The 14,539-nt window shown below is 38.0% G+C and overlaps 1 protein-coding gene across 1 annotated transcript; it reads left to right on the forward strand.

Moving 5' to 3' along the window:
- The first annotated feature begins 1,090 nt into the window (after positions 1–1,090).
- LOC116722250 (noelin-3-like) lies at positions 1,091–14,127 on the forward strand. The gene is made up of 6 exons (XM_032566457.1): positions 1,091–1,592; positions 4,350–4,493; positions 7,680–7,835; positions 9,241–9,460; positions 10,378–10,484; positions 12,526–14,127. Exons 1-6 carry the CDS (start codon positions 1,524–1,526, stop codon positions 13,201–13,203), a joined length of 1,374 nt encoding a protein of 457 aa, XP_032422348.1. The 5' UTR covers positions 1,091–1,523; the 3' UTR covers positions 13,204–14,127.
- The last annotated feature ends 412 nt before the right edge of the window (positions 14,128–14,539 follow it).

Raw genomic sequence — 14,539 nt, forward strand, 5'->3', positions numbered from 1 at the left:
GACCCATCTTCTTGTTAACAGCCTTTATTGTTTAGAACAAGGTAAACTCCTACTCTTTGAAGCATTGTAGTAAATCTACAGACAGAAAGGAGGCGGTGAACAACCACACAGCTGAAAAACAAAGCTGAAATTACTGAGGAGTTGTGATGTTTTGCTTCGGATATGAATACATAATGCAATGGTCACCTAAGGCAAAATGAGCATTTGCAAAGCCTGCAGTCAAACATGAGTTCATAAAGAAAGGGTTAAAACCAGGATTTGTCCATTGAGGGAGATGTTGTCAAAAGAAATTTAATCTAAGAACAGTTGCTTAGCTGGAACCGAACGGACTAGCACCCCACCCAGAAATTTAAAAGCTCTTTTGGTAATCTCAGCCTGCTTACAACTGAATACTTTTGAAAGGTCTGTAAAACAAGAAACTAGATCTCTGGCATGATATATGAAAATGTTCCGATTTCTGCTCTGGTTCTATATGAACAGTTGCTCTGCTGTGGCATCTCTTCTCCATTTTTCCCCACCAACAACTATTTCACCAGGAAGACTAATATCAGTGATCCTTGCAGGGATTTTGTGACATTTGGAGCAGTAAAAAGCTACCAAAAGCTGAAAGTAGTCTCACTTTCCTACAGATAATCAGTCTGTTTTATTGCTACAAAGTAACATAACTGTAGAAACAATATTCTGTGGCTATTGTTTAGTTCTTGCGCTCTGTCTTCCAATTGGTTTCCCAACAACATGTTAAGGTTTCTATTGTTATGATTTGCATCAGTATATTTTATTACGCTCCACATAAGTTGTGAAACATAGCCTATAGTTTTGCTAAATAAGTAAACAATTAACTTTTTTTTTTCTTTTTCTTTTAGTTGTTTAGATTTCTAAACATACACGGAGTCCCATACACTGTTAACTTGAAAACGTCGTGTTGTGTGAATATGCTAAATTCGCTACAGTCTAAATTAAAATATTGAGGTCTAATAGTTTCCAAGCCTTGTTCTCCACTTCATAAATAATTGAAACTAAAACTGAGGGTTTTTGTACGCCTTTTATGTAGCAGCCAATCTTCCAACTCCTATGCACGGTGACAAAGACGCAGCACTATCAGCACCACCTTCTTATTTTCCGCTGAATACAACCAGCTGCAACTTTTGTCGCTGTGCAGCTGCTGCTGGATCCTCCTCACACAAGCAAGCTGGGCTCATTTAAAGCCAAGCCAGGCGGCTTGATGATGTCACATCCGTGGAGTAGGGTCCTCTGAACGATTAGCTCGGATTTTCGCCGCATGCGTGCCCACAAACTTTTTCCCTCCTCCTGGATGCGAGGCTTCTCCCCGCTCGGCCGGATGGCACGCGTGACGGACACGAGTGGTTGGACGTGCCGCCCTCCTCCCGATTCCCTGGAAGTCTCGGCTTTAACCACAGAGTAGTGGACGCGGCGGTCAAGGCGCACGGATATAAGAAAAAAAGAGGAGGGGAAAAACTTCAGATTTGTGTTATCTAGGGTGGCTGAGGTGAAGGTGGAGCAGAATGTGGTCGCTGTCCGTGGTTCTGAACCCACTGCTGTTCCTGTTGTTGTTCGGATACTGCCCTACTGTGGTGAGTTACCAAAACACAAAACTACCTCACATTTGCACCTGAAACATAATAGGAACACGAGCGGATCTGTTTTTATACGCGCTGTTAGAAATGTGAAGTTTAGGAGAGTTGGCATTTATTTGTTTTGGGAGGAGCATTGCATTATTTTATGATTTATTTGATCATTAACACAGGAATGAGTCACCTTAGTATCTATCTATCTATCTATCTATCTATCTATCTATCTATCTATCTATCTATCTATCTATCTATCTATCTATCTATCTAGTCATTAGCACAAGGTTGACTGTTTTCATTATTAGATTTTTTAGCTATCCTCTTTATATTGTACAAAAATACTAAAGTTAGACCACTGCTTCTTTTATGGTTTACCTTAGCTGTATAACAGTACTTAATTTTTGCTTTACATGCCACTGCAATTAGGTATTTATAAATTTGTATATTTTGCACATATTTCAGATTTGGTCCTTTAATTAGCATAACAATCAAATATACCACTTTATGGATGGTTTCAGCATTCTAAACATTTTGGGAGTAGTCTGGAAAACAGAACCAGCAGCTTGCTGATCACGATACCAAAACCAAGCAATGCTCAATGAGGTTCATCCCACCCATGTAGAGTTCTCCCATTTTTCGCCAGTGTCTTGATTGCAAAGCAGTTTTCCTCACCTTGCCATGACTGGCTTGTAACTCAGAAAGAGAGGAAATATTTTTAGACTGAAGAAACATTTCTTCAAAGGAAAGGAGTGGAAAAACTCATAATGAGTGCTCAAAACAAAGGAGGGACCAGCTGTCTGAATTATTTAATGGGGGAAAACGGGAAAAGTCTTTGTGCAGTGTTCCTTTTAAACAAAAAATAATCAAGTGGGGAGAGCATCTGGCTTGGCTAGGCATCAGAATCATTTTAATATGAGAAAATGTGAGCGTGAAAAGAGGGGAAAGGATGTGAGTCACTCAAAAGACAGAAGAAAGAGCTTTTTCAAAGATTACTGACACCAAATTATTTCAGAAGTCTAAAAAAATAATCAGAACTGGAGATGTTTCCTACTGTTATCCCAGCTGATTGTAGATTATAGACATTATGTCACGTCGGTTTCTCGGTGTGCGCACTTGTCCCCTAATAGTTTGTCATGATGTCATCCTTTAGCAAACTTGTCAACACATTTTTGAAGTGTTTTGCTAATTTTATGGAGCACACGATTAGCACAGAAGCTCTAGTTTACATGTAAATACGAGTTACTGTATTTAAATAACCCTTTCTGATGTGATGTGACATTCTATTAGTGTTTGAAAAAAGTTAGAAAAAGAGTAAATTTCAAAACATGATTATGTTAACGCCTTATTTATATATAAGGTAAATACACAAAACTCATGTCAAAAAGAAAAAAATAATATAAATATACATAAAGAAATGAAATGCTGCCTTTTGATGAGTCAAAAATGTAACTATCTCCATTGGCTCGCTCAGAGAGGATGTGCTCTTTGTATCCTGTGCCAAATGTTCTTCAAACTGCTCAGGCTGACAAACTGGGGTGAATGGCAGAGTGAAATGATGGCTGCACTTTAAAATCAGGACACTCGACTTTTATTTAAATCCATAGGCTTCCAAGTTAAGCGCATTGTTCCCACTGCATTCCCCCTTGGGGCTTCATTTTCATTATGTTGAACACATTCCAAACAGAAACTGATTGGCTGTCAAAAAGGCTACTATTTGGGACAAAATTTCCAACCACAATTAAAGTTTATTTCCATATGCTAACACTCCAGGATGCTCAGCAGTGTCTTTAGATCTAGTTTGTCACTTTGTTACTTTTGTTGTTCTGATTTTCAGATTAAAATGGCCACAGTTCTTATTTCAATCGCAATTAATTTATGACAAGTATTTCTGCAGTATTTACTTCTGCAAGTAGTAAGCTGTGGGCGGATTTATGTATGTATGTATGTATGTATGTATGGATGGATGGATGTATGTATGTATGGATGGATGGATGGATGGATGGATGGATGGATGGATGGATGGATGGATGGATGGATGGATGGATGGATGGATGGATGGATGGATCCTCAAAGCTGGAGAGTTATGATAAAAGTTTATTAAACACTCATATTACTCAATATAAAGATTAAAATCTCCATCCAATGATGCTAAACCACGGTGAAAGTTTATTTTCTGAGTCTGGAAATAGAATAATTTTCCTTTTCCATTACATTCTGACTCATCCAGACCTGATAATACCTGAATCTTATTCCACATTTCTTTTTAACATTTTCTGGACTGGGAACGTTTTTCTCTCTTTTTTTTTATTTATACAATAGCTTTGGAGAGCCTGTTGCATGTTCTAAAAAGGAGAGAAAAATGCCTGAATTTATGTTTCTCTGTTACTCCCTGCAGGGTTTTATATTAAACAATAACAGAACAGTACAATTTCAACACTTGTGGTATTCATCAAGACTAGGCAAGACTGTTTATAGTTGAAGAGGCAATTCACTGGAGACAACACACATTGAACAAAGAAGTATCTTACAGCAAAAGCATTTTGTTCTTCCAGACTTTGAAAATAAGTTTCTGGAACGGATTTGTGTCAAAGCTTTTGGGAAATAAGGCAACGAATGAAAAAGCCACAAAGGGAAGAAAATAACTGAACATTACAGTGATAGTATGTGCTACTTTTGTTATAACGATATAATCAGTATTCATTTTCTTTGTCTCCACAGAGGTATGTGCAGTGAATTTATGCTTTGCATGTTTGTGTGCAGACCATCAGGCCAAAGGAGGGTTGGCAGGTGTACAGCTCAGCTCAGGATGCAGATGGGCGCTGTATCTGCACAGTGGTGGCACCTGAACAGAATCTCTGCTCCAGAGATGCCAAAGGCAGACAGCTCCGCCAGCTCCTGGAAAAGGCATGAACACGCCTACACACACACACACTGAAGTGCATGCAAAGTCTTTTTACGATCAGCACACCTGAATTTATACAGACATTGATCTTCAGCTGTTACTCATATCACTTTGCTGCTGTAATCCTCCCATAGATTGTACCAGCCAGATTCACAACACCGTTTTCTGCCTCTGCATCTATTGCATGGATGAGATCAGCCAAATGACATGTTGTGAAGATGAGATTGCCTTCCATCCTATCTTAACAGAACTGGAGTGTCATCTGCTTTGCAACCAATGGGGACTATAAAGAAATATTGCAGTATTTTTGAAGCGAGGTTCCATTAGAAGAGATGAGTGGTTAACACCTTACCTGCAGTTGAGAAGGAATTCAGCTTAGTTCATCCTTTTTACCTTCTTAAAACTACAGACGTCACTGTGGTTAATGCAGACACTTTAAAACTCTCATCACATTTGCATTAGGTCATTATTTATAAAGAAGCTGGTAATTATTTATGGGGGAAGGTAGCAGTCCACCACTAATGAATTTCCTGGCCAGAAGGGAAACAGAGTCCCTCAGATGTGTTCTGGGTCTACCCTGTTGTTCCCCTGATGAGACATGTTTGAAGTTAACTCCAACAGGAGGTATTTAGGAGTCATCCTGGTCTAATGCCCAAATCACCTAAAGTGACTCCTATGCAGATAAGACCAGGCTCTACGTTGAGCTTCCCCCAAGCTGCAGAGCTCCTTGCCTGAGTGCAGCCACACAGAGGAGCTAGCTCATGCTACCTGCTTGTGTCCAGAATCTTGATCCTTTGGTCATGATTCATCATCCATATCTCTTAACAGTAGATGAGTTAAATAAATCTCTTTCTTCACCATATGAACCAGAACAGCACATCCTTTTCTGCAGAAGATGCCCAACCCATCTCACCATCTCCAGCTCTATCTTGTAATTACTCATTAATAAGACATTAATATGCATGAACTCTTCTGACTGAGGAAAAGACTGACCTCTGACCAGGAGAGAACAATCCACATTTTCCTCCCAGGAGACTCGCACTCTTCTGTGAGCCTCTCTAGTGGAACTCATGGTTTGAAGATGTCAACAGAACCATATCATCTGCAAATAGAAAATATGAGTGTCCTAATTCCTAAACATCCTAAAGTTCCCAATTCAAACACCATTCTTTCAATGACCACAGTGGAATGGAGACCAGGGAAAGTGCTGACTGCATCTAACCAGCATAGAGCACAAGCTTGACTGTTTTCATTGTGCTCTGATTATACAAGAACAGGATTTCATTGCTTCCTCCCCCCATACAATTGCAGAAATCCTGACAAAATATCTTAGGAAACTTGGTTTTTAATCATGATGATTCCACCAGGTCTAAATCCAGGATCCCAGGAAGATTCCAGTCCACACTTTGTGCTGGACAACTCCATTGTCTGCAGTAGAGTTGCTTTCTCCTCAGTCCTCAGAGTCTTGGTGACTAAATTAGGCGTAGACATTATTTACAAACCAGGGAAAACATATGGTGTATGTAGTTTATGTTTTACACATCTACTAGCAAACAAATACTACAGCACTGCATCTGCATTGAGTCTCTCTCCGAAGTGACTGTTACATTGTGATTTAGCCTACATTTAACCACTGTAAGCCAATGCATGCTCTCTGTCATTTGCTGGGGTCTCTGACGCTAATGTACTAAGCTGCCTCAGGGCTTCGGAAAGGCCTTTTCAGTATCCCTCTGCCCAGGCCAGGGATGAACACAGTGTGTGATGGTTGTGCTTCATTTCTTCTGATGTGCTCCAATAATGTTAGCTTTATTACAATTAGAGTCAAAGAGAGAGAAGAAAGGATCCCTTTTTTTTTCTTGTCCGTGTGCCCTACAAACCCAGTAAGCTTTTTGTTAAACCAGAAAAAGGGTCCCTGTATTCTTGTTCTTCTCTCAAAAAAACTACCAAATGCTGCAGATTCATTGATTTTTTTCTCCATATCTGAAAGAAACACACAAAAGTATCACAACAGAAGCAGGAAAAATGCTGTGTGTGACTTAACAGTGACTAAAGCCAAAGTGCAAATTGTCCTGATGCATGCAACATACAATTGAAGTCAGATATTTATTGAAATCAGACATTTATATGCACTGTCAACCTTTTGTTCCCACTAGCTGACATAAAATCAAACCATAATTTATTTTTGCTAAATGTCTTCATATAGGTTATTTAAAAAAAAATTGAGAGTTAAGGCAGACTTCAAATACATTGGTTTCTTGAGTGAAATCATGAAATCATCTAATAAAATTGCCAAGGAATCTGGTTCTGTGTCTTGCAGATGAAAGTATTCATGTGGGGAATGAATACTTAAAACAATCATAAAAAGCTGCGTAAGGATACTGGCAGAACCTAAGATTTGTAGCGGTATTGGTTAAAAGGCCACTCAGTCCAAAACTCCCTTAGTGCAGTTTGCAAATGCACTAAGGGACAACTAGCTTAATTTGTGGGGACACCTCCTCTGTTCTGATGAAACTAAATTAAGATAATTTTTCATAAAGGCTTGAAAAAAAGTGAATGTTCAAGCCTTTGAGTACTACCTCAACGTTAACGTGGTACAAGGGTGGCAGCATCCTGTTGTGTGGTTGTTTTGCTGCATGTCATAGAATAGAAAGAATATTAAGTGGAAATACTGATGTAATATCTCCAGACATCAGCCAGACATTAAAGCATCGGAAAAAATGGGTCTTCCAAATAGGCAATGATCCTGGTACTACAGCAAAGTTACATACAAAGAGGTTAATCCCAGCAAAGTCAATGTTTTGGAGAGGCCATTATAAATTTCTGATCACAGCTCTACTTCAGTTTGAATTGAATTTGAAGAAAATAAAAATCTAATCATCATTCTGGTATTTGGCAAATGGAAACAAGGAAGTTTAAGTGCCTTTCTATGACAATCAATGAGGACTATAAAGCTTGTTTCCCTTTTATACAGTGTATGTAAATCTGATTGAAATTGTACTTTTGAAGCTGATACATCCTGCAAGTTTGTTGAAAAGCAATCAGACTGGAGGTCAAGGAGTTGTTTTGTTTCTTTTCGTTTCTGGAGAAAGTAAAGTGAAGCAAGGCACTAAACAGCTGAAGAAGAAGGACATTTTAATCTGGAGGTGGACGGGAAAATCAATGCTGCACCGTCTGATTCTTTTCAAAAGGTACAGAACATGTCACAGTCAATCGAGGTGCTGAACCTGCGCACGCAGAGAGACTTTCAGTACATCATGAGGATGGAGAGCCAGATCAAAGGGCTGCGGTCAAAGTTCCGGCAGATCGAGTCGGACAGGAAGACCCTCGTCAACAAAAACTTTCAGGTATATTTTGTTTGATCTGTAACTGCGTGAGAAACATCTCAGAGCAGTTTTTGTACGAGATACCTGATGTGCATGTGAATACATAAAATTGAATCCTTGAAAGGATCATCAAAGGTCCACCTCTGCCCAAACAAGGACAAGTTTTAAAACTGAGACACTGTTTGACTGCAGCAATAAACCTGAAAACGTTGAGGTTTGTTTGATCTATAAAAGGGCAAAGAATGTTTCACAGAGCTGACCAAGGAGAACACTTTTATAGAATAGAAAATTACATACTTAATTACTTTCTATCTATAAGGTTACCTTGGAGTTTCAACTTTTATCTCAGTTTTTTTTCTCAGTTCTCTTTCCATTGCTATTTGGCAATACACCAGTTTTCAGATATTCCTAACAGACATTTTAAAAAAACGGTAACTTTTTTCCCATTTTATTACATTACAGCCACAAATTTCAACATATTTTGCAGACAACTTTAGTTACTAGACAAACACAACATAGTTCAGAAATGTGTCATGAAAGAAAAATGAAATATGGCATTCAATACAAATCTGAAAATGTGAGATGCGTTTGTATTTACCAACCGTCTTCCCTGTCACTCTAATATCTTATGATAAAATCTGGCTTATCCAACTGCCTTTAGAAGTCACCTAGTTATCAAAAACATTTGCTGTCTGTGTAATTAATTGCCAAACTTTGTACAATATCACTGTGGCTTGACCAAAAAGGAGCTAAGTGTCCCAAGCCCCTCTGGATCAGCTGCAGAAATGTTCTGGTCATGCACTGAGTAAATCTGGCCTTTATGGAAAAGTGGCTAACAGGAAGATACCTTAAACCTGTAAGGGTCCAACCCTACTGGTTTAAGCCCCGTTTACACTGAGCTGGCTTTCGGTGAAACCGTAACCTTGTTGAAATCCAGCTGCTCGTTGACACGCCTCCAGTGATCGAAGCATTTGACACCAGCACTTTTTGAAGCCAAGTCTTAGAGTGGAATTTTTCCAGAGGGGGCAGGGGGTTAAAATGTATGAATAAAAATGAGACACCAACAAATTCATTTAAAATGTTTAGAAAATGTATTCATTATTAATCTTGAATTTTAAATTTGACTTGAAAGAACTCAAGTGAATTAGTAAGTAGACTCAGTCTGGACAGGTTGTTCTTTTGGATCTATTCTTTATGTGAAAATTGAAGGACTCTTGGGTCCCCACTATCAACCTGAGAACCCTATGAATGTTTCTTAACATTTGCTTGGATTTTTATGGGATTTGATGTAAAATATGCTAAAATTGGTATTTTATGCAAGGCAAAAAAGTGAAAATGTCATGAATAAACAGAAAAGAGGATTTGTAGTTGTTGTTTTATATCACGTAATTACAGTCATTATTTATTTTCTAAATTACAATTTCAGGATCTGAAGGGGAAGATGGAATCCCTGCAGCCACTGATTCCTGTCCTGGAGCAGTACAAGACGGATGCCAAGCTAATCTCCCAGTTCAAAGAGGAGATCAGAAACCTGTCCAGTGTGTTAATGGGCATTCAGGAAGAAATGGGAGCCTATGACTATGAGGAGCTGCAGCAGAGGGTCCTGAACTTGGAGAACAGGCTTCACAGCTGCATGAACAAACTCAGTGAGTCTCTCCAATCAATGACAAAAACAGAAAGGATAACTGGCACATTTCCTGCTGGTGCAAGCAGATTGGCATTTTAGCTGGAGAGCAGGAAGCACGACAGAGCTGTAGTCAGAGCCAAAATGATTTTAGTTGATTGAGAAAAGCCTCATTTGGAGTCACATTATATTTTATTGCTGTAAAATTGTGAAGCTTTGTGCCATGGCATTATAACTTAAAGGGAAATCCCAGTTTTATTCAAAGTGGACAAAATCAAATTTAGCCTAAAAATGGGATTTTGTTTTCTCAGATCTGATTCTCTCTTGTTTGTTGACATTTGCAACAGGGACATAAGAAAGTGTGATTACATCACTGCACCCGCTGACGTTTAACTGGACTAATAAGATCAATTCTTCTCCCAGAGCTACCTTGTCTTGTGTTAAAGGCTTCCATAACTAGATCTCCAGTTTTCCACTACTCACTTTTGTCTGCCAAAGTGTCAACATAAAGAACTAACTGATCTATTCTAACAGGAAATCCTTTGGTGCTTAAAAAGATTGCTTGTCCATAGTGTTGGGCTGAAGCATTTGATTGATTTGGTAAAATATGTACTTAATGTGAAACTGAAAAACCTGTACAAGTGTTGCCTTGCTGGCATTTAGAAGTAATAAGGTGTCTAGCCAGATGAAATTAAGTACAACTGAAGAATCTCTGAAAATAAACCATCAAAAATAAACATTTCTCCAAATTCAGACAGACGTGGTGTGGTTATACTTCAGCACTTGTGTGTTACCTTCCCCTTGTATTTATTTAATAGTGAGAACTGTAGTGTTGGCAGTGCTCACAATGCCGCCCACACTTCTGTTGCTGCCTTTGAGTTGTATTTTAGTCATAACATGAGAACATAAGCGATGAGATCTGTGCGACGTGTTTTACAGCATGTGGCAAGCTGATGAAGATCACTGGGCCGCAGACAGTGAAGACTTCAGGGACACGGTTTGGAGCTTGGATGACTGATCCATTAGCTTCTCTTAAAAACAACAAGGTGAGTTGATTTGCTCTGATTTTCTACTGTGCAAAAGGATGCTTACAGACGGTCTTATATACTTAACATCGTCCTTAATCATTTCTTCTAGAAAGACATCTGTGATTAAAAAGTAAAATTACTGTAGTTCTCATCTTACCCTGTATAGGTTTAGTGCTGTGGTCTGGTAACATGCATTTACATTACATACATGTCTTTGATAGACAAAACTCCAGAGTAAAAAATGTCTAGCTAAGGTTTTAGTTTATTTAGGTTAGTTGTTAAAAATCAGGTGTACTCTTGCAAAAGATTAAATGTATATAATTTACTGGAGATGTTCTCTATAAATGTTATTTCAACTCAAAAATGGATATCATTGAGTGGATTACATATTTCACAAATTAAATCCAGTAAATCAAAATTGTACATCATATTGATTTATTTTAAATGTTGTAGAATTTAAAGGATACTTTAAGCTACTTTCTGTGTCGCTCTCCCTCACAGGGACAGATGTCTAAGCACAGCATGTAGAGCAGATCATTGAATTCATGTAGACAGGAAGAAGCTCACATTAATTCTCTTCTCTGTAATTATCATTGGAAGAGGTGGAAAAGGGTAACGGTACTGGGGAAAATGCAGTTTTGTTAACAAATGTGGAATTTGGCAAGCTATGCATACAATGGCAGCCATGTTGTCTTATTTTTTGTTTTGTTTTTCTGAAAATTGCATGTGTAAAATGTCATTTGCTTACATAAAATCAGACTGTAAACAAACAAGTATTTAAAAGTTGAGATCAGCCAAAGACTCTGAAACAGATAATATAAAATGTTTTGACTGAGACTCCAGTCCAATACTTTGGACTGGATCAGAAGACACTCGTTATTGGAAGTCAGAATAAACTTGGAATTTAATACTTCACATATGCTGCAAATAAACAAATATGAATATTATGCAGGGCTGCATCGTGGCAAAGTTGGTAGCATTGTTTTTCCTGGGTTTTTTGTGGAGTTTGCATATTTCCCCCATCAATGCTCGGATTATCTCCGGGTACTCCAACTTCCTCCCCCATTCCAAAAACATGACTGTTATGTAAATTGGTCTCCCTAAATTGCTTTTAGATGCGAGTGTGTGTGCATGTGTGTTCATCGTGTGTCTTTGTGTTGCCTTTTAATGGACTGATGTCCAGTGTGTATCCTGCTTTGCGCAAGAGACAGGCATCAGCACACCTATGAAGGAAACATGTTTATAGGAAAAGTTTCTCTTATTCACAGAAAATACGCAGATGGTGATGTTTAAAGTCTGTAATGCACACTGAGTGCTTACTAAAATCTTTTCCTTTTTTTTCAGAAATAATGTCAGATTATTCAAATTTGACATTTTAATAATTTAACTTTATTATAATCTTTTTTTTCTGTGTAAAAAAGTTGAATTATTGAAATATCTAATGAGCTGACCTTGTCCCACATCCTACGTGTCATCTGGACGATAAAGGATCTGCTGCTGAGTCTAAAACAGGCCCATACGGTTTATAATGTTAAGCTTTACTAATACTGATAAGATATAATTATACAGTGGCAAAGAACATTCAAATATATGTTTTTATGTATTGTGCCCCCTGTCTTACTGTGAATTCATTGCACTGACAATCATATTATCCCATCCAGGAAGTACATTCTTTTAATATTTACCATTTTTTGAGGAATTGACTCTAGAAAATGCATTGAATTAAGTAATAATTATAACATGGCCCTTTTTCAAAGACCAGATAGTTTAATGACCAGATAGTTTAATGCACCAACAGTAAGTCATGTAATGTTTCATATCATCAAAAACTGAAGAAAAGCGTACATTTCTTGTTGTCTAAGTATTGCTTATTGCAGTTCATTTTATACAACGTTGCTATCATAAGAAAAAGGCTGATTTTTATGTGGTCAATTTTAACAATAATTATGCTGCTTAAAACCTAATTATAAGAGCTATCTCTTATTTATCTGTGTCTGTAATCATGTTCCATGCTTCCAATTTCAAACATTACAAAAGTGTTTTCTGCATTTGTCCACAGGTTTGGTACATGGACAGCTACACCAACAATAGGATCGTGAAAGAGTATAAATCCATCAGTGACTTTGTGGCAGGAGTTGAATCCATGACCTACAACCTTCCTTTCAAATGGGCCGGAACCAACCATGTTGTCTACAACGGGTCTCTGTACTACAACAAGATGCAAAGCAACATCATTGTCAGGTACAGCTTTGAGACGGGCCTAGTCATAACCCAGAGGGCGCTGGAGTCGGCAGGCTTCCACAACGTGTACCCGTACACATGGGGGGGCTTCTCGGACATCGACCTCATGGTGGACGAGCTGGGCCTGTGGGCCGTGTACGCAACCAACCAGAACGCGGGGAACATCGTCATCAGCCGGCTGAACCCAGACACCCTCCAGATTCTCGACACGTGGAACACAGAATACTCCAAGAGGAATGCAGGCGAGTCGTTTATGATCTGCGGCACTCTCTACATCACCAACTCCCACCTCACTGGTGCCAAGGTGTACTACGCCTTCTCCACTAAAACATCAACGTACGAGTACACAGACATTCCCTTTCATAACCAGTACTTTCACATGTCCATGTTGGACTACAATGCCAGGGACCGAGCCCTTTACGGCTGGAACAATGGCCACCAGGTCCTGTTTAACGTTACACTTTTCCACATTATTAAAACAGAGGATGACTCTTAAAAGACACTGTGCAGGTGAGAGAAAGAAAGAAAATATACAAAACTGGAAGGTTGTGCCTAAAAATATTCAGATAATTTATTAAACTTTTAATTTATTCTGTTTTACTCATATTAGTTTTTGTTTTATTTTTGCCTTTTTCCACTGACATCAACTTACCTCTTTTAATATTAAACTTATTTCTGCACATTGATTTTATAGTTAGTGTATATTCTATTGATAAAACAGTTAAAAAGAAAGATAAAACTGCAGCTTTTTGACCCCTGAAATAAACTGTGGCATTTTCCTCTTCATATTTATTTATTTTTTCTCATGTAGAAAGCCCATCTATTTATGCACACTAATTTAATCAAATCTTTGACTGTGATCATTAATCATTTTTTCTTTCCTTGCCATTTATTCATAATATTATATACCTATTCCTGCTTTTCACTGCCTGCATTTAGCTTTGTATTGTTTCCCATCTCAAATTTTGCACTTGACCTTGTGACATGTGGGGAGGGACCATAATGTACCTGTACAGTTAATGTACTTGGCCGTTTTTGTGTTTATGTGGTCATCATGGTCACTGGATATCTTGAAGTACCAAGTCAAAGTCCTTAGCGACCACTAATATCTGACTGCCTTTAACTTAGTACTCTGAGATATTGTAGCTTTTTTGTAACTTTAGCAGCAGTTTGTATGCCTTATTCTGTGTAGTGTGTGCCGTAAGCCGAAGGATAACACTTCTTGTGCATGAATGTTGGCTATCCTGGTGCCATTTTTACTGTATTTGTGTGCATTTTGTATTTGCACAACATTGCATTCTCCTCCAATGAATCTATTGTCATGATCCAGTTTTACATACTGCAGTAGTTCAGTTCATTATGTGTTTGTGTAAATAAGATGGTATCCATAGGTAAATAAAATATTGTTTTCATAAGACTAGGGATGTATGTTTTTTTCTTAAATAATGAAAATTTCTTTAAAAGACTTATGGGAACAAATGTCAAAGATCACAGCAGTTTTCAAATAGCTCAGTGTTCCTGTAGGCCCTGGTTACACTACTTAAAATTTTTCAAAAGATAATTCTTCTGTTTTTGTGGGGAAAAAAACTCTAAATAGATTCTATATGCTATATTAAATTTGCAGTATGTCTACTTTTTGTCAAATACTCCCAACAGGCTGCTAGTATTTTCTAGTTCTACATGTATGTAAACAAATAATGATCTCCTTGTGAAATAATAAATTAACTTTAATGCTACATTTTTTGTTCAGTTTTACACAGTTCTGACTGAAGCCAGACCTTTGGAAGTAAGAAATCACTTAAATAAAACCCGACAACATAAAGTAGGCAAAA

This window comes from Xiphophorus hellerii, chromosome 6 (genome assembly GCF_003331165.1).
Source record: "Xiphophorus hellerii strain 12219 chromosome 6, Xiphophorus_hellerii-4.1, whole genome shotgun sequence".
Lineage (NCBI taxonomy): Eukaryota > Metazoa > Chordata > Actinopteri > Cyprinodontiformes > Poeciliidae > Xiphophorus > Xiphophorus hellerii.

Coding starts and splice junctions, on each gene's coding strand:
- LOC116722250 (XM_032566457.1), top strand. CDS start 1,524: ATGTGGTCGCTGTCCGTGGTTCTGAACCCACTGCTGTTCCTGTTGTTG. Junction 1,593..4,349: donor TCGGATACTGCCCTACTGTG/GTGAGTTACCAA, acceptor GTTTGTGTGCAG/ACCATCAGGCCAAAGGAGGG. Junction 10,485..12,525: donor CTTCTCTTAAAAACAACAAG/GTGAGTTGATTT, acceptor ATTTGTCCACAG/GTTTGGTACATGGACAGCTA.